Here is a 27,342-nt window from a genome sequence, read left to right as displayed (position 1 = left end):
ATGATTCCAATTCTAGGAAGGCATACTGTGGATGAATGTTGGGCATCCCTGTGGGATCGACTGCTCTATGAACTGCCGAACTGGGGCTTTGCTGAATCGCTTGAAGCTTGAACTATTGATGCTCAAGGCGAGGCCCCTTATATACAGCTAAACTCCCCTTCGAGTTAGTTGATTAAAAATTCTGCTAACCAGCCTGCAGGGTCAGCTGTGGGCCTGCTGGCCTGGCCTGTATAATATGTCAGATTTCTTGACCTGCTGTCTGCTGCCACCGCCCTGCCTGCAAGATCCTTTGCTGCTGTTTCCTGCCTCGGTGGAAGCCATTATTGCTGCCTGCTGGTTTACTAATTGCTCCTGTCAAACTAATCAGCAACTGCTGTTGCTATATGATAATCACGTCACAGCCACCTGTTGGTTATGACAATCACGCCACAGTCACCTGTAGGTTACGATAATCACATCAAGCCACCCGTTGGTTACCTGACTGTGAACTCCTGTACTTAGCTTCGGCTGCTTTTATGGCAGCCCTTTCATCCTGCCATGACATGAAACAGTCTGGCGGTGCAGAGAATGCATCATCAATTTTCAAATATAGGAGTAAATACTGCTTACTGCTCTATCTAGACAGCCATGGACTGAAAGCTAGAAGGGTGTCTAGGATAAACTAAAATATTTGTAACATATTCGTCCCTGGCTGCCAAGTATGAAAACATGTTGGTAGACGGAAAGTTTAATTCACCGCAGGAGCCATCCATGCCTCCATCCATCTGGCTGTACAAATTTCTACTCTCTTATTCACACGTCATGTCTCGCCTTAAACCTCATGTCTCGCCTTAAACCTCTTAAGGCAGAATTTATTCACCTGTTCTTCAAGTATTTTCCCATTATGTTCAACTCAATGCCCCATTTCTAAAGGCCTTCAAGATCACATACAATCCTTCCCATTTGTAAAGGCGTTCAAGATCACATACACTCCTTCCCACCTCACCAAAAACTTCTTGTCCGGCCAATGATCAAGCCAGCTGTAATATTTGAGAACCAAATCACCACCCTCATAAATTTCTGCAAGAACTTTATCATCTGTCCTGGCCTTCATGATTTTTTGATACGTTTCATTTAAGATCAAGGCTTCTTGCCTTTGTTCATCTAGCCTCTCCAAAACAGACAACCTTGCTGAAAATGCTTTTGCCATATCTGAGTCATGCTACACAGCCAACCTCAAGGTGGCTAGTTCTGCTCAATCAGTAAGACTGCTTTTGTCCCATACACTAGATGGAACGGGATAGATTTCGCGGCCACCTTATGAGTAATACAATCTGCCCACAAGGCTGTAGTCAACCACTTGTCCCATTCACTCCTGTTTCTTTCAATCATCTTAGCAATGGCATTGCACAGGGTCCCATTGTTCTTTTCTACTAGACCATTACACTGAGGATAATAGGCTGACGAACACCTATGCTTCACACAGAAACCTTTGATAGCAAGTTCTAAAACACCTCCCTCTGAACGCAGGGTCCTGATCTGTCACAATTTCAAGAGGGCATCCAAACCATGAACAATTGTTTTCCACTAAGAAATTGGCCACCCTCTTGGCACTGCAGTCTGCCACCGCTTTGGCTTCAGCCCATTTGATAACAAAATCTGTAGCCACTATAATATAATACTTCCCATGGCGGGAGCGTGGTAGAGGCTCTAGAGTCTATCCCCCATTTTTCGAAAAAGGCCTAATACAAGAACAGGGGGCATGTAGCAGGCCCCTTTTCAGCTCTCTTTTGTCCCATAGACCTTTTTAGATCTCCAGTGGACATTAATAAACTTTCTTTCTTCTTTCTTTCTCTCTTTTCCCAAAAGCTTGACAGGTATGGCAAGTGGTACACCATTCCTGAATATCTCTATGCATACTTGGCCAAAAGTACCCTGCTGCCAAAACCTTTGTAGCTGTATTTGCATGTGCAAAGTGGCCCCCACAGATATCCTCATGCCATCACTTTCTGTGCTTCCACCTTCCCGATCACTCTCTACAGCACCAGATCTTTTCCCATGTTGTACAATGTATCTCCCAACAGCTTCTAAGGCTTAGCCTTCACAAGCAACTTTTGTTGTTTCTGTCTGGACAACCTCTCAGGAGGTCTCCCTTCTTGTAGGTAATTTTTTATATCCTGTAAACTCTCTAGCCCTGATTCTAAAACCAAAACACTCACTGTCTCATTGAGAGCTAATGCATCATGCCATGCATTTTTCCTGCTGGGAATGTGCAGAAATGAACTCACCTCCAACTGTTTGCGTAACAGTTTTGCTTCTTCCTGCAAAGGTTTGAGTGTCTTGTTGTGCACTTGCCAAGCTCCTTGCATGTGGCATAAAGAATCCCCACAGACACGAGACCTCTGAATCCCAATTTCTTGGCAGTGTTTCTGGCCATGTATCAAGGCCAAATACTCAGCTTCATTATTCAAGGATACTGAGCTTACTTCTTTCCCTTCCGCTTGACAACAGGGTCACATACACATATTCGTATACTTCCCTTTCCAGAGTATTTTAGGAATGCCCCGTCAAAGTATAAAGTACAGCGGCTCACTCAATTTTTGGTCTTGCTCTGTGGACTGTTTTGCAGAGAGCTTCTTTTCTTTCTCCTTATGAAAAAGACTTCTATTAAATATGAAAAATACCCACGTGAGCAAGCTCAAAGCGGAAATACATCATGCTGTACATGAGGAAACCCCCATAAAATAGGAAACAGAAAACTCAAAATGAGCTGGAAAGAAACCAAAGTTGAGGCTGAAAGTGCCACCTCAACCTTGCTGTAGTCTCTAAGAAAAAGGGGGAACCCCTCCATTCCCTAAGGAATATAACCCTCCTAGCTGAGGCTGCCCGGGAAGAACCCTGCATGCTCGCCCAACTGGCCATCAATGTGTGAACGGTGTCAGCCCAAATACTGGGCAAGGTGTGCGAGGAATGGACCTGAGATCCGTCTAAGGCCTGTTGGAGCATCAATGGAAACATGGTATGGACACAAGATGAAGAAAAAGCGTGTTTATTCATATGAGAGATGGCCAATATATTGGCATTGGTTACACTCCATGTATGACATCATATTTGAGCTCAGTAGAGCATCTAGATCCACAAATTTCTCCCAGTATCTCTCAATCAGGTCCATGATTCTCTCAATCACACCTACTAGAACCTTCTACCACCTAACCTGGTCACACTAACCACCATGTGGTGACACACAAACTCACACAAACCTTGTACCCCTAGGTACACCCCATTACATCAATTTGTCCTTCATTCCCTCCCACAAATTGATGACCTCACCCCTCAGTAGTAGTACATGGGATGCTCCATGGCTTGCCCACCATCATGTGGCAACACACATGGCCCCAACCTGTGACTCACTCCTAGGACTCTTGGTTTACAACTGGAAGAATGGACAATGACTATGTATGGAAATCCCCATGGGTCCAACAAGGTAAAACCTCAAACAAAGGACTAACAATGATTTAAGGATGGACTATCCATGGTAGAGAACCATTATTGACCCCATCACGCAAACTAAAAATCTAGAAGGCAGGGCCAATACCCTCCTGGATGAAAGTCTCCTCATTGATAGAGGTCTTTGCAACATCTTTGACTTTCTTAAATGTTGGTGAAGTCATCCTTGTCTTAATGGTTTTCGAGATCACAGGCATATCATTGATGTAGCTTCTTTGTTCCTTGATCTTTACTGCTTCTTTCTTTGTAAAATAAACTTCCAAAAGAATAGCAATAGTAGCTTCTAGTCGGTTAGCCTTAGAGACATATGCATGCCTTTCTTGATGATTTTATAGGTATCCTTACATAAGGCACTCATGGTAAAGAGGGTCTTACCGCTTGGTATAACAAGGGAAGTGTCTACTCTTGTACTACATAGGAGCTCATGATTGTATGGCAAAGTATAGTCAATCAAATACAAGTTCATTTCATACATCATGAAAGATGCTGAAACCATAACTAAGGCATCTTCAATCAAATAAGCAACATAATGGTTGTAGTTGAAACCTTTGTTCCAATCATATCCATTGGAAACCATCATGCATATCATGATATACTCAATTATCATATAAGCCTTTGTCACTATAAACATGAGTATAGAATACTTCTCCAAAACACTTTCAAAGTATAATGCCATAGTCAAAGAAGACAAACCAATGCTCTCCAAAGGCAAAGAGCATGCCGGGAACAAAAGCCCTCAACAAATTTTGAGGTTTGACTTGGTCAACAGAGTCAAACTCAGTCAAACATGCCAAAAATGGTCAAGCTTCATACAGTGATCTTAGAGGCCAAAATTCGTCACTTTAGGAGCAGCATTCATGGGGGTTTTCACACAGAATGAAAGCCTGGATACCAGAGAAGATTCACCAGAGAAGAACCGCGCAATCATGCATCACATCGCCCAGCATTACACAGTGAATTCTGACTATAAAATCGACGAGTGTGGCCCGAATACTTCACCAACAGAGATGAAATTCCATCAGGAGGTAGCCCTTGGGGTCACCCAGCCTCCTGTAAGAGGAATTCAAGAATGGTATAGGTATGCAACTAGCATTGCAGAAATCCCGCCATGAAGAAGAGGAAGCGGCACACAAAATTGGCGACGATTTGGGGAGATCCCTCTGGTCAGAAAAGTGGCCGATACATGAACAATCTCCAGCTTGAAAGATTCCTTAATCCATCGGTCGGATGCTGAGTATTTGCTCTTGCAAAATCGTGGGCAAAGGGGAAGACTCCATGAAAGAGAGAAAGAATCTTGGTAGGGATGACCACGTGGCAAAAAGTCAAGGCTCAATCAACCGGCTCTGATACCACATGATGGAACAACAACAAGGAGACAATGGAATGAAGCAAATGGAGAGTGTTTATTGAAGAGTGGAGAGCCCAATATATAGGCACCAAGATACATCCAGTGAACATCATAGATGATGTCATAGTAGAAGCTACCAAGATCCTATAATCATGCCACCATCTCCATGAATCTCTTAATCACACCTACTAGAACCTTCTACCACCTAACCTGGTCACACTAACCACCATGTGGTGACACACAAACTCACACAAACCTTTACCCCTAGGTACACCCCATTACATCAATTAAGGCCTCTGTGCATTTGGCCCTCCAAAATCTGCCAAGCAATGATGCTAGCCAGTATCTCCCAAGCAGCATCCCCATCAGCATGTACTGGTCTATAGCAGGAGATAGGCACATCCTCCAAAGAGCAAGTTCCGACTAGGTGACGTCAAATCAATATGGCCCAAGAAGCGTCCTGCCACTCAAAGAAGATCTGAGGCCTTGACAGGGAGAGCCAAGCCACAGATCCCCATGTCATGAAGAAACGAGAAGGAGCAAAGGTACAAAGGACCTTGGCAATTCTCATCCAAATGGCTTGCAGTCCCATAGACAATGATGAATCGACTCAGCAGTAGCAGAGGAGCACCTAGGACAAGTGGGGTCTGTGCCCCAAATCTAGACCTCCACGTGTTCAATGCATCCCTCCATGAATAGAAAGCCAAAAAAAAAGAGTGACCTTTCTATTTCTTCGGGATCTCCAAAGCCTCTGCCAAAAGACCATCTGCAAATCAGCGGAAACCTAATAACTCTCCCATGGAAGGTCTCCAACCTCTACAGCTGATCTGGAACTTCCTAGCATTACTGACCATGTAACCAAAAAAAGGAAGGCTCTTCTCTTGGTCCCCTACAACAATCCATTCCCACTCTTCGGGGTCCCATTGAAGAAACTTTATGGGGACTCCTCCAAAGAGCCACAACCTCCAAGAACCTGAAAGAGAAAGACGAGGGCTGCGATGCAGAGTCCTTGCCCTAATCCAAAAAGCCTATGATTCTGACAGGCTGAAAAGGCATGCCCAAAAGAATATCTTCTGAAGAAATAACCAGCCTGCAACCTGCCTGTACATCAAAACCCAAGGCATCCTTGTGTGCTCCCAAAAAAGCTATAACTTGGAGAGGAATGCATGTCCTCGAGAAGGCCCCCATCCACACAAAACAAACAACGGGCCTGTCATCTGTATTCACCCAATCAAGGGGAAGGGCTTGTCATCTGTATCCACCCAATCAAGGGGAAGGGCTGCATATATCTGAAGTATCCTCCCCGCACATCCTCTGAGGTGACTAACCGTTTGCTGTTGACGAACTTTTGGAAGCCTCTTGAAGGCTTTCCAAGAACTTATGGAGGCAGCAAGGCCTCTCTCCCACCTGGACCACTGCATACAGTGAGACATACCAAGCTTCCTACCATGTTCATCAAGTATACTATCATTGCATATAATCGGCTGCCTGTCAATCTCTTCGACAGAGGAGGGAGGAACTCTCCAAAGGGTACTTCTGAAGCTGGCCCAAGCATTCAGAATTGCAACCATAAGCGGAGAGGAAGGAGACCTGAGATGGGCTGAGGTGAAGATCCATATGGTGTTGTCCATGCAATCTCCCTCTGAGGAGGGCTGCAAGCCTGAATACCATGAATGATTTTTTCTCCTAAGGCTCATCCCCAGGCATAAGTCCTCGAACCACAAACTTGCAAAGCAAGGCCCTGCATTGCAAGTCCGGATCTATGATGTTTAGACCCCCCTCCTATGTGGGAAGGATCAAGATGTCCCAAGCTAATCTGGCAATATTCTCGGTAGTGCCATCTAGCCCGCTCCATAAAAAATTCCTGATTGGCCTTATGAGCTGAGTGATACAATCTCTGGACTTGCACCAACAGGAGCACACATACCAGATTGAAGCCAGCAAAACCTGATTCACAACCACCACTCTGGATGCAAGGTCCAGTCTAGCTGAACGTTTCCTCCTAATGCTCTCCAACACAGGAGCGAACTGCTGTGAAGAAGAGATATCCAAACTAACCTGGCATCCTAGGTATCTGACTGACACAACCCTCTGAATCCATGTGAAATCCAAATCAGCCCCCCAATCTAGAGTGTCATCATCACAGATCCAAAAGCCATTGGACTTGTTCCAATTGATGTGAGCACCTGCTGCAATACAAAACAAGTTACAAACCCAAAGCTGTCCTGAAGGAAGTGAGAGTCTGAGGAGAGGCCTCTAGGAAGATAGCAGTGTCATCTGCTAACTCGTAATCCACAAGGTCCTCTTTCTGTCTGAGCAGAAGTCTGACCCAAGAATGTCAGCTTGAGACCTAAGAAAAATGCTCATAGCCTCACCACAAAGAGGAAAAGAAAAGGGGCAAGAGGGCACCCCTAACAGACTGATCTGGAAATCTGAAACCTGTCTCCCCTAACCCCTCCTATGAGGACCTTGCTGTGGGCTGACCTGTACAATGCTGAGACCCCTCTGATCCATGCATCCGAAAAACCAAAGTGATGAAGGGTGCCCTCCAAGAAGTCCCGATCTACACTATCATAGGCTTTTTCAAAGTCCAGGAGTAGAATTGCAAGCTTTCGACTGCTCTTCATGGCCCACTCAGAAGCTTCCCAAAAGGAGAATATATTATAAAAATGCTTCTACCATGAACAAACCCTATCTGTGTATCATGAATAAGATCAGCGAGGAGTAAGGGATGCAACCACAGGTAGATTGCTTTCGCTAGGATTTTGTAACAAGTGCCCAATAGAGTGATGGGTCTCCACTGCGACACCAAACTTCTGCACCCCCCTATTGGGATTATATGTATGAGACCCTCCGTAGGTGAGAGCAGGCATCTCACCGGAGTCCCAAACACCCTGCAGGGATGAGGTGATATGATCCCCAATCATATCCCAAAAGGTCAAGAAAAAAGACAGTGTAAGCCCATCTGAACCCGGGTACTTACTCTTATGAAGGGCAAGAAGAGAAGTCCTGAATTCTAGGTTGGTAAAAGGTGCGTCAAGAGAGACTCTCATATCTGGACTCACCAACCTAGGGATACATTGCCAAATGACCTGTCTGGCACCATCTGCAGCCACACTACCAAAATCTGATGAAAGAAGGAAGGCATAAAAATCTGTAGCTATGAGCATGACGGCATCTGGATCTGACTGCAAACCCCCGTCTGAGTTAATAAGCTGAGAGACACTCTCTCTACTATGTATGGGGCCATGAGTAGAGAAGAACTACTTATTGACTCTACCTCCCATCTGTATCCAGAAGGACTCTTGTGCATGAAGGAAAACTCTGCTCTCTGATCCAACAAAATCTGCTGATGAAGCCTTGCTACAGCAAGGCGCTCTTGAATCCAAGCATCAAGTGGCCTCTTCTGGTCTTCCCTTTGCAAAGCTGCCAACTGATGCCAAATACCTATCTCTCCTCTCAGAATGTCACGTCTCTTGGAACTAGCAACTAGGTGATAAAAGTCACTAATATTAGAGAGGGCTGCTGCCATATGTGAAGGGGAGGGCACTCCACCCTGCACATGAGAAACCCAGATCTGCAAAGCTGCCTCTGAGAGGTCCTCCTTGCATAAAGGGTATCAGGAATCCTAATGATGGCAGACTGTCCTCTCAAATGCGGCTCGGAAACCATGAGAATCACTGGAAGTGATCCGAATTGGAAACCCCAGGGGCAATGCAAACTAATCCTCCTCTATCCAAGGCCCAATTATCAACATAAAATCGATCAATCCGTGCATGGATAGGCATTTGCGGCCTCCTGTTCTTTCTCTCCCTCCCCTCTTCTCTCTCATTTCTCATTCTCTCTCTCTCTCTCTCCCTCCCTCCCTCCCTCCCTCCCTCCCTTAAGGTTGGCGGTGATTCAAGCGGATGTTTTGAAGCAGGAGATAAGTAAGCTCTTATATATAGTGTGTGATAGGTACTCAAGGTATTACCTGATTCACATTGCTGAGGAAGAGGAAGATGACGGTTGTGACACCCTGGAGAACTTAATGCTTTCCGAGTCATGCTATTTGGTCTGGTTAGTACATCAGCCACTTTCCAAAGGTTAATGTGTCATGTGTTCGAACCTTATTTGGGGAAATTCATACGAGTCTTCATAGATGATGTTTGCATCTACAATTCGGTTGGGAAACATTTGGAGAATACTCTTTTAGCTCTAAAAATAATAGATGATGCTCTAGTAAATGTCATATAGTAGATGACAAAGCGAGACTTATTTTAGCAGAAGGGATTGAAATGAACCTTGAGAAGGTCTCAACAATACAGGCTTTGCCAGCACCAAGAACAACCTAGTATCTGAAGACTTTCTTGCAGAAAGTCATGAATTATGGGACATTTTTGTGGGAACGGACCGGTATCTGGAGACTGTCTTACAAAAAGTCATGTATTATGGGACCAATTTGTGGGAATGGACTCAGGTGCTTCATCCCGTTCATCAGTTGACAAAGAAAGGGGCTGAATCTGTATGGCCGGGACAAACCTAAAAGTCAAAGAGAAAGGGCCTATCATGATTCCACTTGACTCGGGGAAGAATTTCTCTATCACTGTCATTTCACCCAAGGATGCCATAGCTGCTGTCTTACTATAGAAAGGAGAGAAGGGATATATGCAGTGTGTGTATTATGCTAGTCTAGTCATCGCCTAGTGGATGTTGAAAGGAGGTATTCAAAGGTAGAGAAACACGGGATGTCTTTGTTATATGCAAATTCGGATCCTACTGTTGCCTAAGCACTTCGTCTTTTTGGCTGATTCACTGATCATGCTGTATCTCATAAAAAATGTACGCGCGCAGAGGGTATGGGGGGTCCCAAGGCCCGCCCCCTAGCTATGCAAAGAGCGTCTCTCTCATCCCAAGGGATGAGAGAGGAAAAATTAGGCCTTTATATCCAAGGCCCCTCAATACTTGGGATGAGAGAGAGGAAAAATTAGGCCTTTATATCCAAAGCCCCTCAATACACACATTTGATTATGGGATTAGTCCCACACAATTGTCCACGTGCCAAATGCTGCTCCCTCTCGCTCTCCACGCTGCTCCCTCCCCCTCTCTATGCCTCAGCCCTCTCCTCTCCCTGTCCCTCTCCCTCTCACTCAGCCCCTTCCTTCCCCTACCCCCTCCCTCCCTCAGCCCGCCTACTTGCCCCCCTCCCCTCGCCCTCCAGCCCCCTCCTCCCCCGCCCTCAGCCTGCCTCCAACCTTGCCCCTTCTCCCGCCCCTCGGCCCGCCCTCCCCCCCGGGTCTTTCTCACCTCTCTTCCCTCCCCCTTCCCCTCTTCCTACCCTCTCCCCCACCCCTTCAACTTGCATCCTCTCTTTTCTTGCCTCCCTCCTCCCTGCCTACTTCCTCCTCTGACCCCTTCTCCTCCTCTCTCCTCTTGTTGCCCCTCTTCACCTTTCTTCTTCCCGCAGCGCTTTCTTCTGTTCGAGTTGGCCTTCTCACCTCGATTGGTGATGGATCCTCCCTCGGCCAATCTTACTCCGCCTCCAATGGCTGCGAAAACTCTCACATTTTCAAAAGAGGAGTTGCAGCAGCTCAAGAAGGATGTAGAGCTTGAATGCTCGACCACTTTGATCGTACGGAGGACCCTAACGTTTCGGATGATCACATCTTGCTTCAAGGCTGGGATGGATCTTTCTTTTGGCAAAGAGTGGAGGTTGCAGGTAGACAGGACCAGTGTAGGATCTGTGGGACCCTTGGGCATACGTCAGGGATTGCCCCAGGAAGAAGAAAAGCCCCAAAAAGCCTTCTGGTATAGCAGCTCCCCTTCGATCTTGACAGGGGGGTGGGACAGCTCCTCGTCCTCGGCAGGGTGGTGGTGGTACTGCTCTTCCACGATAGAGCGCTCCTCCTCGACAAAGTGTCCTTTCGGTACCGCCGCCGCCTCCTGCCTCTGGTACCTCACGTCCTCCAGTGGCACCCGCAGCGCTTTATTGGGTTCCGTTTCGTACGCAGCCTCCACCACCGTCATTTCAGGAGACCACCGTTCTCGACTCCACCTCCTGAGGAGCTTTGGAGTCTCCCGTTTTGGTGTTCCCAATGTTGCACCTCATGCACTCCAGGATGCTTCAGCTACAGTTGCAGCCCCAATTGCAGCTTCTCCTCCAGACCCATTGGTTGTCCCTCTCCCTATCTCAGTGGTAGCCCCTCTCCCTGACCATGCACATTCTCTGGTTGGACGGGCCTCCGCAGCTTTTTAGACACAGGGTTCTCAGAAGCAGCCTTCAACTCCCCTCTTGGATAGAAGAAAGGGGGTTGGGTACCCTGTTGATCCACTTCCCTCTGAAGGGATCCTTCTCACCCCTGTGTTGGGCTTGATTCACAGGAACTCCTTTTCAGTCTTGGTAGATTTCCTCGAGGAGGACTTTGTGCCCTCTTCTTTTGGTGAGGTAGCGATTGGGATTCCTGTTGACAGGGCGTCTTCTTCTTCAGGTGGCAAGGTGTTTTCTCCTGTGAGTTTCCACCACTTGGTTTCATCCCTCACTCTTTGAGTAGGAGTTGAGGGGTTTGTTTTCGCCACTAGGTCGGGTAAGATGTTTCATTATACATCCTCTCGATGATGAGGATTGTTAGCTAGAATATGCAGGGCCTTGGTGGCGTCCCTCATTGCCGCCGCAGACAGCTAATTCGGAATCAGCTTCATCCAGGTGTTACTGGTGGCTCTATTGATGTTTTCCTCTTGCAAGAGCACAAATTGGATATGCTAGTGATTGTACAAAGTCAAGCAAGCTACTTTCAAGTCATACCTTTTGGACCTGCCTTTGGTACTAGGGGAAGTACTTGTATTTCTTTTCTCCCCTTGGTTGTTGGACATGGTGTGATCTTACCCAGTGGGTTCTTCTCTTGATTGGGGGTTGCAAGGTTGGACTCCTCAACCTTAACGCCCCCAATAACAGAGGGGATCATGTACTGTTTTTGAAGGAGTTGCTCTCCTGGGCCACCATTGCAGATTCATGGATCATAGGAGGAGACTTCAACATGGTAGAGTTACCCTTAGATGAAAAAGGGGGCAGAGATGGTGGCATCCATTCTTTGGAGAGGGAAGTTTGGGATGCCTTCCTCTTCAGTTTTAGTGGTAGAGATGCTTGGCTTGACGATTATTTTCACACTCAGTCCACTACAAGGCACCACGTGCTAAAAACATGTGCTCTTGAATTATGAGAATATCCATTGTCCACCCCACCATCACTATGGGACTTATCCCATATACACTTGACACTTAGAGTGTGAGTGTGCCTATCCTAAAAAGGCATTGTACTTTCTCATGTCACATAATCAAGCCTCAATCGTTTCTTGGTCATGTAAGTACTTTTCTTTGGTTGTACATTTCTTTCTAGCATTCATTCATTTCTTTATGTTTGCCTAATCATGCTTTTCTACTTTCCTTTCCATTCCATATCTTGCATCTTCATATGGTATCAGAGCTAGGCTAACTTCCAAGAGGTTGAGGACATTGAAGCCTCTCTCCCTCATTCCCCTTGGAGGGCTGCTTTCTCTATTTCACTTTGAGCTCAACTCCTTCTCCAACCGAGCCTCACCAACAAATTGACAACAATGGCTTCATCAAGCAAAGAAGGTGACTGTGCAGTTCATGATGACTGAAGCTCGTGCTGCTCCATTTCCTCTGCTCAGCCTGCTTCATTCCCCTCTGTTCTGCCCACCATCCTGCTGCTTCTCTGCCCGCCATTCCACACTGCTCAGCTCACTTCATTTCACACTGCTCAGCCCGCTCAATTTCCTCTGTTCTGCCCTCCATTCTGCCGTCTGATCTGCCCGCCATTCTGCCGCCTCTCTGTCCGCCATTACACTAGCAGCAACTCCATCTACTGTCAGCTTCCCGTCGCCCGTTCTATAGCAAACATTCCTCTACTATCAGCTGCCGGTCGCCCGTTCTATAGCAGCAAACATTCGAGCTCTTCTAGCTGTCCTATAAAGCTACCCGCCATTCACAAGCTTGTATATTCATAATGGGTTCACTATCTGCAAGTTCCTTGCTAGTGGACAAGTTCACGAGGGAAGGATTCCCCACATGGCAAATGAAGGTCCAACTCTTTCTCATGAAGGAGAATGTTTGGGATGCCATTGAAGATGATGAAGATATGGCTACATCAACGGAGTCTCCAACATGCAAGATTTGGAAGCAACACAACTCAAGAGCCATCGCAATCATCGGGCTTTGCCTAGATGATTCTTTGATGCATCACATCAACTTCAAGTCAACGGCCAAGGAGATTTGGGCACGCCTCGAGAATATATTTGGTAACAAAATCACCAACTCCAAGGTTTTTTTGAAAATGCAATTTTATAAGTTGAAAATGGAAAAGTGCGATACCTTGAGTGCACATATAGCAAAAATTCAATCTTTAGTTCAACAACTCTCCAACTTGAAGTGTCCCCCGGATGACGAGGACAAAATGGCTGTCCTCATGACGAGTATGGAAGGGATCTCTCGCTTTGAGAATGCCCTTGAAGTACTTCGAATTGCATCGACTACCTTCGAAGATATGGTGTCTCTTCTTCTTGAAAAGGATCGCCGCAACAAAGAATCTCCATTCTACTCATCGGATACTACACAAGCTCTTGCCTCCACTAGCAAATGGAGCCCTAGGCCATCGCCTCCACCAACACAAGGAAAGACATTTAAATCGTTCAAGTGCACATATTGCAACAAGCTTGGTCATACGGAGGACAGGTGCTACCAGAAGCTTTCCCAACAACAATCGAAGGATCACGCCAGTTGGGTGGCATCCGCCACTAGTGATGATGCAAACGAAGATGACCATCCGACAGAGGATCATGCTCTCACTGCTCAAATCTAACATGTCTGTCTCCAACATCTAGAGGATGATGGAGATGATGATTCATTTGCTTTTTGAGCATGATGTGTGTGGGTACTCTGTCTTGGAGGTGTTTCCCAAAAATGAATAATTTGTGTTGAGTTAATAAAGGTACTCTGCCTTGGATAATCCTCCTAAAATGATGTATTTCTTTTCTATTTTTAGTGTGTGGCTCCATGTTCCTCATTAGTCTTTGGAGCCAAGAGGAGATGTACTGTGGGAGCCATATGTTTTGGCTTTGATAGGTCTATTTGTTGGTGCATTGGTCTCCTAGATCTCTAGAGTTGATCATGCATCCATGCATGATGAGCCTCTGAGCCATGCTAGATGAGTATTTTTATGTTATGCTCACTAGCCTCTGAGCCATGCTCACTTGCCTCTGAGATTGTGTGGGAACCATGTCTAGTTCTAGACCGGCATGCACAGTTTTGATGACCGTCATTATCATGACTTTGGTTTCATACCTATAGTCCCTCACCTTTTCTCCATGGGAGGGTGTTAGGAAATGGAGTCAATTTGAGTGACTTTTAGTGTGTTTCTATTGAGTTCTAGTGTAGTACTATACTGCTTTATATCCTAGAGTGCCACAGTCACTATGGGACCTATCCCATATACACTTGACACTTAGAGTGTGAGTGTGCCTATCCACTTTCTCATGTCACATAATCAAGTCTCAATCCTTTCTTCGTCATGTAAGTACTTTTCTTTGGTTGTACATTTCTTTCTAGCATTCATTCATTTCTTTATGTTTGCCTAATCATGCTTTTCTACTTTCCTTTCCATTCCATGTCTTGCATCTTCAGGTCCAACTCATTGGGCTGGGCGACCGAGGCCCTCCTATGTGTGTGGCAACATAGTTTTAAGTTTTCAAGGGAGACTTCAAGAGTGAGTAGTCCGTGTCTGTGCAGCAGCATACTAAAGGTATCACTAGCTCAATGCCCACCTTTAGCGCCCACTACATCAACTAAGAGGCCTACAAACCCAACCGGCTCTAGTGCACTGGTTCAACGGCCAATAAATCATCTGTCTAAGATGCCCATCTGGCCTTAAGCAAACTGCCACCACTACTAGGCTCAAACCTCTCTTGTCAGGGCCTAACCAGAAAGTTGTGTCTCCATTGTGATTCACAGTTCCTTCCCTTGTTGCTGCCCCAGCCACTTGTCCATCATCATGAATGTCTAATCTCTCAAAAGAGAATGGGAGTGCACTACTACTCATCCGTGGCCATGAAGTTGAAGCCCAAAAAGATTGAGTCGGTCTTCCAACTACGGTAATGGTGCCCCCTTTTTGGGGCTGCAAAATTGTGATTGAGTACCTCAAGTATAAGTGGATACTCATCTGGAATATCTAGATAGTTTTTTTTTTCAAAAATATTACTTCATTAAGTATGAATGAAAACCGTAAGAGCAAGCTCTAATGCAGGAATACATCATGCCATGCATGAGAAAAAAAACCAGCTCAAAAAGAGCTAACAAAAATTCAAGGTGGAGGCTGAAAATGCCACCTCAACCCTGAAGGAGACTCGGAGAAGAAAGGAGATCCTCTCCAAACTCTGAAAAAAGTATCTCTCCTAGCTATAGCTGCTCAGGAGGATCCAGTCATGCTCACCCAGATGGCCATTAGTGTGTGTATAGTATCAGTCCATATACTGGCCATAGACTGGGAAGGGTGAACCTGGGAACCCTCTATCGCCTTCGTACATTTGGCCCTCCAAATATTCCAAGCTGCAATGCTAGCCAGAATCTCCCATGATGTGTCTACCGAGGCATGAGTAGCTCTAAAAGGAGTGAAGGGAACATCCTGGAGAGAACATGACTCCACAGAGTGTCGTTGTATAATGAAGGCTGAGTCTAAGTCATGTCCCTCGAAAAACACCTAAGGACCAGTAAGAGATAACCATGCCACTGATCCCCAAGTCATGAAGAAGGGTGCTCTATGAAATATGCTAAATATCCTAGCAACACCCTTCCAAATCAACCTCGCCTGTCTGTACTGCTGAACTGACTCAACTGCTGTGTGGCATCGAGGATAAGTAGGGTCAACCCCGAACCTGGATCTCCACAGGTTCACTGCAATCCCTTCATGAATAGAAATCCTAAAGAAAAGAGTGATCTTTCTGTTCCTGAGGGATTTCCAGAGCCTCCTCCAAAAGTTTTTTTGCATCTTTGCACAAATCTAAAAACTATCCCAATGAGGAGCTCTAGAGGACCTCCAACTACTGCTAAGCTGAAATCTCTTGGCATTTTTGACCATGTAACGAAAGAAGGGGATGCTCTTCTCTCGGTGCCCTTCATAAATCCATTCCCAGTTCCTTGGGTCCCATTGCAAGAACCTAATGGGGAAACCACCATATAACCAGAGTCTCCAAGACCCAAGTGCCAGGAGAACAGGGTCAGGATCAAGATACCACTGTGAGTCCGTGCCCCACTCCATGTAACCTGTAATCCTAACAAGCTAGAAGGCAATCTCCAAAAGAATATCATCTGAAGATCTGAGAAGTCTGCCTCCCGACTGAACATCAAAGACAAGGGTCTCCTCATGTGCATCCTGCAAGGCAATAACTTGTAAAGGAATACCCGGACCGTGAAAAATCGCAACCAAGTGGACTCCGTGATCGGCATGTCATCTGTATCTATCCACTCTGCTGGTATGGATGCGTCTATCTGGTGCATCCTGACTGCAATCCCTCTAAGGTGGCCAACTGATAAGAGTATTTGATCCTCTGGAAGCTTCCTAAAAGCCGCAGATACCTACTGTGGAAGTAGGTCCCCTCTCCCATCTAGACCACAGCATATAATGTGACACTCCTAGTGATCTGCCATGCTCATTCAATATAGAGTCATTCCACATGATTGACTGTCTATCTATTTCTTCGTGAGAGGAGGGTGAGACTCTCCAAAGAGTGCCTCTGAAGCTGCCCCAAGCTTTCAGAATGGCAGCCATGAGAGGGGAAGAGGGAGATCTAAAATGGACTGAAGTAAAGATCCATCTCGAGCTGTCCATCCAATCTCCCCCATAAGAAGGTGTACAAGACTGAATGTTGTGTAAGACAAAATCTTTCCAAGGCTCCTGTCCAAGCATCAATCCTCTCACTACAAACTTGCAAAGCAAGGCCATTTGGATCAATAATATTGAGACCTCCGTCCCCTGTGGGGAGAATGAGGGTCTCCCAAGCCACCTTGGCTACAACATCTGAGGTGCCATCTAACCCACTCCATAGGAAGTTTCTTATTGGTCTCATGAGCTGAGAGATACAACCTCTAGATCTGCACCAACATGAGCAAACAAACCAGTCAGTAGCCAATAATACCTGGTTCACAACCACTACTCTGGATGCAAGGTCAAGTCTAACAGAACCCCAAAAAATGAGTTTCCTCCTGATGCTCTCCAACACGGGAGAAAACTGATGTGCTGAAGAACAACCTAGCATCCTAGGTACCTGATGGAAACCCTATGGAAACACCTCTCTGAATCCAAGTGAATCCTATGTCATTCCCCAGTCTGGAATGCCCTCATCACTAATCCAAAAGCCATTGGATTTGTTCCAGTTAATATGAGCCCCTGCTGCAGTGCAAAATAAATCCAAGGCTGTCCTGAATGAGGTGAGTGTCTGTGGTGTGGCATCCAAAAAAACAGCCGTGCTAATCCTCCTGCCTCAATGGAAGCCTCAACCCTATAATATCAGCTTGAGCTCTAAGTAATAGCTCATAGCTTCGGCCACAAATAGAAAGAGAAAGGGGGCTAAAGGGCATCCTTAACGGACTGATTTGGTAATCTGAAACATGTCTCCCCTGACTCCACCAATAAGAACCTAACTATGGGCTGGTCTGTAGAGAGCTAACACCCCTCTGATCCATGCATCTGTGAATCCAAAGCAACGAGGGTACCCTCTAGAAAGCCCCGGTATACTCTGTCATAAGCTTTCTCAAAGTCCAGGAGTAGAATGGCAAGCTTATGGCCATTATGCATGGCCCAGTTAGAAGCCTTCCAGAATGAGAAGATGTTATCAAAGATGCTCCTGCCATGCACAAAGCCCGAAGTTGGAGTAAGGCCCGGGTTTCGGCAATGAGTTGTGAAAGCTCCTCCACATGAACATGTGAGGGGATAGGAGCAACCTCATCAGCACAAGAAACTAGAACAAGAATATCTCCTGCCTGTAAGGGAGGGTTCGTGGCGCCATGAGTAGCCTCTTGAGGTGGAACTGGCTCAACAACTCTGGCTGGCACCCAACGTGGGACGATTGAAACAGGATGTGCTGACGGTCCTGGTTGCGCTATAGAAGAAGGTCCAAGATAAGAGGCTGTAGCTGGATCCTGGGCGAAAAGGTGGAAGGTCCAGCAGCACAAAAAGTTGTAGGATGTGCACTAGATCGTGAAGTGGTCCAACCAAGGTGCTGCTATGAGGCGCTTCACCCGTGGACCTTTTAGGCCTTTTCTTTTTCCTCTTCCTTAGACAATCTCTGGCAATCTCTGGCAAAGTGCTCAGGGGTCCTACAAATCCTACACTGATCCTATCTCCCAGCGATCTCGGCTCTGCCTGAAGAATGAGCCATCTGGGCACTGGAGCATGATGTGGTCATCTGTGATGTTAGGGTCAGAGACAATGACCCTAACACACGGTACCCCGTCCGACCTAACTGCCTCTATTGCCGAAGAAGGCATCCCAGGGAAGGGGGGGATCTTGGTGACCATCCCGAAAGCGGCTCCAATGGAAGATAAGAGTCGATGGTACACTTGAAGGAGGACGGGGAATCTGATGAAGAGTGAAGTCGCCTGACTATCCTCCTCCATAGGGTCAAAACCCAACGAGAAGGGCGTCAAGAAAATCCTCTTCGAGCTCAGTGCTAAGGGGCTGGCCTAAAGCACTGTACCTACTCCACCCTGGGAGTAAAAAACAACCTGGAAGAAACCTCGACCAAGCAGACGAACATCTGTGAGGTGCCCTACGAGGTCTCTAGGTAAAGCGGCGAGCATCCAGTCCCTGGCCTATATCCTGAGGGGTGGGACCCATGGATGCGAGCAAAGAGTGATGTCGAACTCTCCTGCTCTGTATCTTTGTGCTGAGCTGCTGCAGCTCGTCTTTTGAGAATGTGCTGGTTTTCACGACCGGTGGAAGCGGGTGAGGATTGGCTGAAGGCTGAGCCATTGTCAATCGAGGAGGGAAGGCTGACTCGAACACTATTGAGCTCCGTACGACCAAACAATTGCTGCTAGGATAAGGATGAGGAGGAAGGCTAGAAAGAGGAGGGGAGAGAATGGGGGGGCTGAGGGGGAAGAAGAAAGATAGGGGAGGGGAGGGTGAGGGCTGAGGGGAGAGAGGGGGATGAAGAGGGTTGAAGGAGGAGGGCAAGAGGCATTGAAGGGGTAGGCAGAGAGGGAGGGAGAGCTAGAGGTCGAGGGAGGAGAGGCTAGGGGTTAGGAGTAGAGAGGTGGAGAGGGGGAGACATCCCGAGGGGGGGAGGGTAGAGGAGGCCCGCAGGGGGACTTTAGTGTTTGGGGGGGTAGAGGACGCCGCAGGCGAGGGAGAAGCCTGTGGCGAAGGGAGGAGCAGGCCGCGGGGAGGAGGCCCATGAGGGGAGGGAAGGCAAGGCGGAGGGGGAGGGGGCTGAGGGGCGAGGGAGAGGGGCTGAGGGTGGAGGGAGAGGATGAGTGGGCTGGCTAGAGGCCGAGGGGAGAGCTCCAGCAAGGAGAAGTTTTTACAATGAAGGCCATGGAGGAATCAGGGCCCCAATCGCCATAGTTCCGATGGGAAAGGTTGTCTTGGGCGCGCTTGGGTCCCAATCGCCATAAATTCCAATGGGAAAGGTTGTCTTAGGCGAGGCTTGGGTCCTAGGGTCCTTGGGAAAGGGGAGGACTCCTCACCTACCCTTGGGGGGTCCTGTCTTGACCCTGCAAGGAAGAGGGATGAGACTGAGCAGTTGCTCTCTGACACGGGGATCTGGGAAGGGACAGGCATGGTGTGGTTGAGGCAGTGGGTACAGAGGGGGAAGGGGAGGTGAGGGGGAGGGGGAGGGAGCTGTGAAAGCAGAAAGAGGGGGGGGGGAAATGGAAGGGATGGAAGGGGAATAGGTATTGAGCATGATCCAATGCCTCACTATAACAAAAGAGGGGAAGTGGGTGGGAGATGACTGCGGAGAGGAGGGAGGGGGGTTGGAAAAAGGAGGGCAAGGTGGGGGAAACGGATTAGGGCGAGGGAGCAGGGAGGAGGCTAAGTGACACGGATGGGGGGACCAAGAGGGAGCCCCTCCCCAGCATCAGCGGGGGCAAAGAAATTGGGTCTGCCAAGAGGTCGAAGAAAACCTCACCCTTAGGTGTATGGGGCCAACCAAAGGGGCTCTCTCAACCTGCTCCTCCTGCATCTACACCCATCTTTGCCTGCTTAACAGGCGACACGCTCGAGGCCTGTTGGGTGTCGTTCTTCCAGCCACGCTCGACAGGCCTCCTTTGTACTACCTTGTCGAAACGCTCAACCCAAGGAGTTTGGGTCGTATGCTGTTGTCTATCCAAAGGAATAGGTCTGGCCACAAGTACCTCCCGCTACTATCTTGCTCGAGGAAGCGGCTCTACTTGTACTACGTGGGCAAGCTCTTGCATGGTGCCCCATCTGTCTAGAGGAAGCAGCACTACTTGTACTACGTGGGCAAGCTCTTGCAAGGTGGTCCAACTGTTTGCAGCACAGACACTACCTTGGGAGTCTGAAAACTTCAACCCTCTGATGCAACGTGCCCCATCCAAGGTCTAAGGAAGATCTCGTCCGGCAAGGACTGTTAAAAGCCAATCTGCAATCACCTTGAGTTGACGGACCCCATCATCTACTAGAATCGATGCCGCTGTGGGTGGTGACTGTAGCATTGTGCCAAAGCAACCGCCTATGGAGGAAAATATGGATCAATACTCTTTCGGGAAGGCCAGAGAGCCTGAGGATCACTGGGAATCGTGGAACATGATGTGTCGAGTTCATATCATCCACCTTGAAACCATGATACCAAAGGATAAAGAACACTAGATAGGGGCCGATGAAGATGGGGCTCTGCTCCGCAAGGGCCTGGGTGACCACGGAGAGCTGAGTTGGAGAAGAAAAACACCACTCCCATAGATCGTGACCTCCTATATGTAATCAATTATCACCTTCCACAGCTAAGATCACCGGAATTCTATCTCGGACCTGACTCTTTGAGATAAAAATGTTTGAATAACAAGAAGGGTCATGGATTTAGTGGTGCAGTATGTGAGTAACAAGAATCAATACAGCTTAAGGATTACAAGAGAAACATAAACATGAGGGTGAGAATTCAGAAGATGTGACATAATCTCCCATGTGTAAGGGTGAGGCAATTTTACAAGAGTATATGTGAAACAAGGAAACGGGGGGGACATCAGTGATGCAAGTGTACAGTGCCAAAGCTAAGAAGAAATTAAATAATTTATTCTCATCATGATAGCACAAAAACCAAGATTTCATAAGGATTTGGTAGGCTCTGTTTCTTAGCAGGAGACCGAGCAAGTAAGTGCAAAAGTGAATCACATGACTGGTATTAGTGTGCACCTATAAAGGGGTTAACTTTCTGAAATGCTATTTTGGATTGGTAGCCATTTTATGGTAACAGGACTAATAAAGGCCATTTGTAAAGATGACAGTACTTCATATCGAAGAAGGAACATGGTATTGCTCATTTAAAACGTTCAACTAAGCCCATGTTTAACAGAGCTAGATTCAAACTAAAGGCCCATTGATCTTACCATATTGGCCAATGGCCACTCTCTATTAATGCACACGTTGGAGAATCAAGTATGCCATATGAGGCTAAATGTGTTACTGCAAATACTTTTGAAACAAAGAAATCATATCGAGATGTGCTTCCTCCGCTTTCTTGGTGACTTCCTCATCATTCAGATCATAGCGTAACGTCCAGCCATGTTGACTCCAGGATAAACCTTCACAAAATATTCAACCTGTAGGGATGGATGGATTCAACATGTCATTAAAAAGAAATCACTTAAAAAAAGGAGTGTATAACAATGATTCTACTAAAATTTAGCTGAACTCTAGACACTTTTCTCCATGCAATCAGCATTCCAGAGGCCAAAAAAGGAAGATTTAGGACCCCTGCTTTGCTTGCGAGAACTGTTTGAAACTCTTCAACCAATGCAACTGGTGTCGTGTTATCTATTTCCGCTGCTAAAATTGCAATGGGCACTTGCATGGCTGCAAAGAAAAACATTGATGAGTGATATGGTCCCTGCTTTGTCCCAAAAAGAAGTATATTTTGATCTAACAAATACATAAGCCAAAAAAGGACACATATAAATCCTAAAACCCACATTACTGAAAACATCTAGTACTATACAGTTTTGCCATTAAACTGCTTACCATGATTGTTCTATAGTTGCTTGCTGCCCCATCTCCTTTGTGGATGGTACAATTCTATTGACCTGCCACTCCATGGGAAATCTATCTTCCAAAGCTTATTTATTAGCATGGTTAGCATCTCTTATGTTTTGTCTATTCTCAGTTCAACATCTCTGCTATTATTGTCCTCATATGATCGATTTATACCAGAGGTGCAAGCCTGGTTAATCTGAATCACAATTACAGCGCATATTGAAAGGAGTTTGGAAAACAAAATGTCAGAGACGTCTAAGATTCAGAGAACGCATTCAAGAAAAGATTCGAACAATGAGAGACTGAAAATGCAAAAAGTAACGAATCTTTAAGATTTCTAACTGAGCTAGAAGATTCAAGTGAAAGTCCGGAGAGTTTCAAAATTCAAGAAAGGTCATGAATCTTTAAGAGATTCGGTAAAAGGGGAAGATTCAGGCCTGGTTCTATTCGACAAGCAAAGGCTGAACAAGGAGGAAAGAAGCACATACCTAAGTAGGGGGGCCTCCCATCCTGCAAAGCCAAAAGAAACGTGTCACAGATCTGGCGTCAAACCGTATACTGTTGCCAATAAGCTAACGCCACTACTGATGAAAATTTAAAACAAGTTTTCCCAGGATGAGGATTATCCCACTTTCGGAAAGCGATTGTATATTGACAGCGTAGTAACAATTAAGTGGCAGCAACCCGCTGAATGCCTTTCCCAGCTAAATTTCTGTGAGCTCCATTTATAGGGTAGGATAGCCTAAGAGATTGCATACTGACAATTTAGTCACATTTAACTGGTAGCTTGTGCTCTTGCCCTTCAGTCGCAATTAAGTGGCAGCTTGCTCAATTCCATTCCCGCCTAAATTCTATGTGCTCCATTCAAAGGCTACGATATCCTACAGCCTGTGACACAAGGCAACGACGAGGAGCTTGAACTCATAGCCACTCCCATCACTTGTGAATGTCACGCGAAAACGGACACGATCGCTACTGGCATCGTTATATACGAGCATCAAAGAAGCTTACTCAGGCTCAAAAGATTTGTCTTAAAATGAAAATTAAATTCAGTATCGACTCTTGTGATTACCTAAATTTCTATGTGCTCCATTCAAAGGCTACGATATCCTACAGCCTGTGACACAAGGCAACGACGAGGAGCTTGAACTCATAGCCACTCCCATCACTTGTGAATGTCACGCGAAAACGGACACGATCGCTACTGGCATCGTTATATACGAGCATCAAAGAAGCTTACTCAGGCTCAAAAGATTTGTCTTAAAATGAAAATTAAATTCAGTATCGACTCTTGTGATTACGGATTCTAATAAAACGGCGCCTGCACATTAGCACGCATGCAAGTAAAACATCTCTCTACTCGCGCCACCTTTCTCCTTCAAGAGGAGATCACAGCACAGCGAATTATACCAAAGGCATCAGAGACAAGGACGACCGCAGCTGTAGTGGGTGAGGCAGGGTAATTGACGTAAACATGCACACCATCCCATTGCTCTAAGGTGCCGGAGGAGGAGTCTTGAGCAGGAGGAGCAGGCTGGAAGCAGTGATCCGACGCCATCAAAGTTTCAATGAGACACGGCGACATTCAGGAATCTTGTCTGAATATTCCATGGATTCAGATTCCAGAATCCCGGAAAATACGCTCGTTGATCTTGACTTTTCCGCTGTCCTTTGTTGAATTAGATTAGCAATGAGTATGGCCCATGGGCTTTGTCGGTTGCACAAGGGGTGGACCCCATTTTCCTCAAGGGATATCCCAGAGTTCCTCTTCCATAAGGGGTCTAGCTAGCACCATCAGAGACCTTGCAACCCACACTAACCAAAGACCCTTGAACCTTATCATTCCAAGGCATTATCTCCTATCATCAACTTCCCAACAATACCCCCCAATTCATTTTTAAATACCTCACCAATGTGCTAGAACTCGATGACTGGATTACCCTTCTTATCCACCAATCCACTAGTCTATGTACGACCAATTGCTTGGAAAAACACCCTCGAGGCCATAGCTATCTACTTTCACTCTGGCTTGTTCCGCCCTTTCCCCAACACACACTTGTAAAGCAACTTCTACTTCCACCAACAACGTTAAAAGGGCAAGATCTTTTGTGAACAACGTTAGGGTTGCTAGATTGATTTCCTAATTTCGGGCAACCTCCCTTCAACCAAACCTCTCAGAGATGGCTTTTGTTGCCGGTCCCACCTTATAGAGCTTTGGCCTGCAATGCCAGACCCGGCACTCATGCCATCAACCATAGCATTCTTCATAGAGCAAGTATTACTTATTGAACTTAAACGGAATATCAAATGATCTCCCAATCACCACTGGCAAGGAGAAGCACCACAATAGCGGAAGATGATCCGATAGGCCGGAGGTAAGGACATATTCGCCCCCCTACAACAACGGTAAGGCCCTATTTGAGCACAATTGTTCTATTGGCGGTGTGAGAGGATGAAACCACATGGTGTTTGGTAGCAGGGTCATTTCAGGGTACTATGAAAGTATGCTCTTAGGGCTTCTAAAAACCAAATTGGTGGATCTTGTCGTTGTGACAAGAAAGAAATTTCCTATGATTAGTCAGGGTATCAGTGATGTCATATTCACCCCTACTAGCATCTCCTTACTCCTTTGGCACTGTCAGCTCTGGGCATTATGCCCTTTTTCTCCGAGCCTTTTATTTTTTTGTAAGGGGGTTTGTTATACAATAATCATGCAAGACCAACTATGTCCAGTCACTTTGTCAGGTGATGACATGGTCACAAGGATGACACAAGTCATGGAGGTGACAAGGTCACAAGATGACACAAGTCATCATGGAGGTGACAAGGTCACAGGATGACACAAGTCATGGAGGTGACAACAAGTCATGGAGGACATGGTCAGAAGATGACACAAGTCATGGAGAGGACATGGTCACTAGGATGGCATAGTCACATGGGGACATGGTCATCAAGAGGACACATCACCCAAGCACATGGGCATGTGTCAAGGGTCTTCATGTCACGCAATCGACCTCTGCCAACCTCTGTAGACCTGACTCATAGGTGGCACAGATGTTTCATCTGGCGGTTCCTTGTCAAATACAGGGTGGCTGTAGGCGGTGCACATGGAGTAGTTAGAAGAGCACAAAGTGAACCCATTGGAGTAGTAGCCAAAGCAAGTAACTTCATCGAAACTCTCATTGTTCTGGACCAACAAGATCCCTAGTGGTCAGATCCGGACTCTGGAGAAGAAGAAGTACAAAGCAGAGAGTTGGTGAAAGAGGAAAGTACGAAGGACGAAGGCTCCTCAGGAGCTCATCAAGGTCAATACATCACCTCTTCTCCTCTTGCAATAACCAGTTCATCAATGATGTCTTCATCAACAGCCACTTCAACAGGAGTAGTGCCTTCTTGAGCACCGGACTTGACATCTAGTGGTCAAGCTTCATCTCCTATGCATAACCCCGGTCCGTCGAGTCTAGTTTCTACATCCATGACACCCATGAGTTCTCATTTTGCTCTGGTCATGTCCCTACCCTCTATGTTGCCATTTCCATTATCTGTGTCCTTTCCTACTACTTATCCATCATACATGGCTTCGACCCCATCCTTCTCTTTTCCAACTGCCCTTGCATCCTCATTGAACCCGATGTTTCCTATGTCCACACCATCTACTTTCGCAATGATACTGCCTGCAACATATGCAGTACCATCTATTTCCTCTATGGCTACATCAATAGTGACTTCACGAGTGTGGTCCTCTGCACGGGGTGTTGCCTTATCAGCTTCTCCACCGTATGTCTCCATGGTACCCACATTTAGTACTGCTCCCTCAGGATGCCCTTTAACTCTTGCACCCACTTCAACCTCTGGGGTGGGTGTGGTGGTTCTCAGTCCTTTAGAAAAAGCTAGACTTCTTGAGTTACTCAACAAGGTCCATGTGAAGACTCAGAAGTCCATGAGGATGCGGAAGCTCAGGCGACCAATCTATGACTTCAAGGTATCAGGCGGTGGTCAAGAGTGCCATCAATTATCTTTAAACTAGTAGTTACGAGGAGGGAAGCACACCTCAGTTTCCTTCCCGAAAGTTCAGAACAATGAAGTTCGCAAAGGAGGTGACAACCATAGGACAAAACAAGGGTAAGGAGGAGCAAACAGGACCTTCCAATCTTCTCCAAGAGAGACGGCCATTGAGACATGGTACGGCACAAGAAAAAGAGAGGTAGGTGATGGAAGAACCATAACATGAGTCACAAACTGTACATTTGAGACATGGTACATCATAAGACAAAGGGAAGTAGGTGCTGGAAGAAACATTACATGAGTCAATGACTAGACATTCACATTTGCACTGTCCATCTCGCGTGAGCTTTGACCCTCAGATAGAAGCTAGGAGAATGAGGTTACAAAAGGCAACTACCCAGCCCTACTCCTTAATCCAAGACCTGATGGAATTCAAGCCTAACATTACCTTATGTCAACTTTGTTTGTTGTCCCCATAAATCAAGGACCAGACCATTGCATTCCCGAACTGCATGGCAGGAAGTCGACATAAGGGACCTGTTCAGGGCGAGCCCACACTAGAGACCTGACTGATTGAAGATGGAGATCACTGCTTGGCTTATGTTGCCCTAACATGTGAACAAAGTCTAGGCTCACTGTGGATATTGATGGTGTGGAGCTGAAGGATGTCTTCTTGGATGGGGGTGTAGCCATGAACATCATGCCCGAAGGTATGCTACAACAATTGGGCTTGAAGTTGACCAGTGACGTCTATTTCCAAGTTTGCATGGCTGATCAACATAGAGTGAAGCCTATGGGGGTAGTCAAGGGTGTTAACATGAAGATGGGCGGTGTGACATTCTTGTCCAACTTTGTTGTTTTGGACATGACCGAGGATTACAAAACCTATCCTTTACTTCTTGGTCGACCATGGTTGTGGTTAGCAAAGACCATTCAAGATTGGTCCACATGTGAAGTTAGGTTGCCCTTAGGATCCACATCCCTAGAAATAGATATGGTTTCAGGAAAGACACGACACTGACCCATCGAACAAGGGGAAGAGGATTTTGAAGAACAAGCTAGAATGGAAGAGGAGCATTGGGCTCTTGGGGGCTGGCCCATGGCAGATGACCAAGATGGAGGAGAGGAAGCACAAGCTGTGGATGATTTTGAAAGCTTGACCTACTTGTTGGATCATGCTGAGCCATATGAGGATGAAGCGGTTATCTTAGATTGGATGGGAGCCTTGGGCTCCTTGTCCATTAACATG

At 46.5% G+C, this 27,342-nt stretch overlaps 1 protein-coding gene across 1 annotated transcript in view; it reads right to left on the bottom strand.

Moving 5' to 3' along the window:
• LOC147885699 (endo-1,3;1,4-beta-D-glucanase-like) overlaps positions 1-23,658 on the bottom strand; it is a 59,311-nt gene extending 35,653 nt beyond the window's left edge. Inside the window, exons 1-2 of the mRNA XM_087396732.1 lie at positions 23,499-23,658; positions 22,577-22,598 (exon numbers count right to left, since the gene is read on the bottom strand). Coding sequence (XP_087252858.1) covers positions 22,577-22,598; positions 23,499-23,646 — 170 coding nt within the window. The 5' untranslated portion in view covers positions 23,647-23,658. The remainder of the gene's footprint in view (positions 1-22,576; positions 22,599-23,498) is intronic.
• Positions 23,659-27,342: the final 3,684 nt, after the last annotated feature.

This window comes from Dipteris shenzhenensis, chromosome 25 (genome assembly GCF_047967505.1).
Source record: "Dipteris shenzhenensis isolate YYH24624 ecotype China chromosome 25, Dip_SZ_1.0, whole genome shotgun sequence".
Classification (NCBI taxonomy): Eukaryota; Viridiplantae; Streptophyta; class Polypodiopsida; order Gleicheniales; family Dipteridaceae; genus Dipteris; species Dipteris shenzhenensis.
The sequence above is the reverse complement of the archived record's forward strand: the minus strand, read 5'-3'. Positions and strand labels throughout refer to the sequence as shown.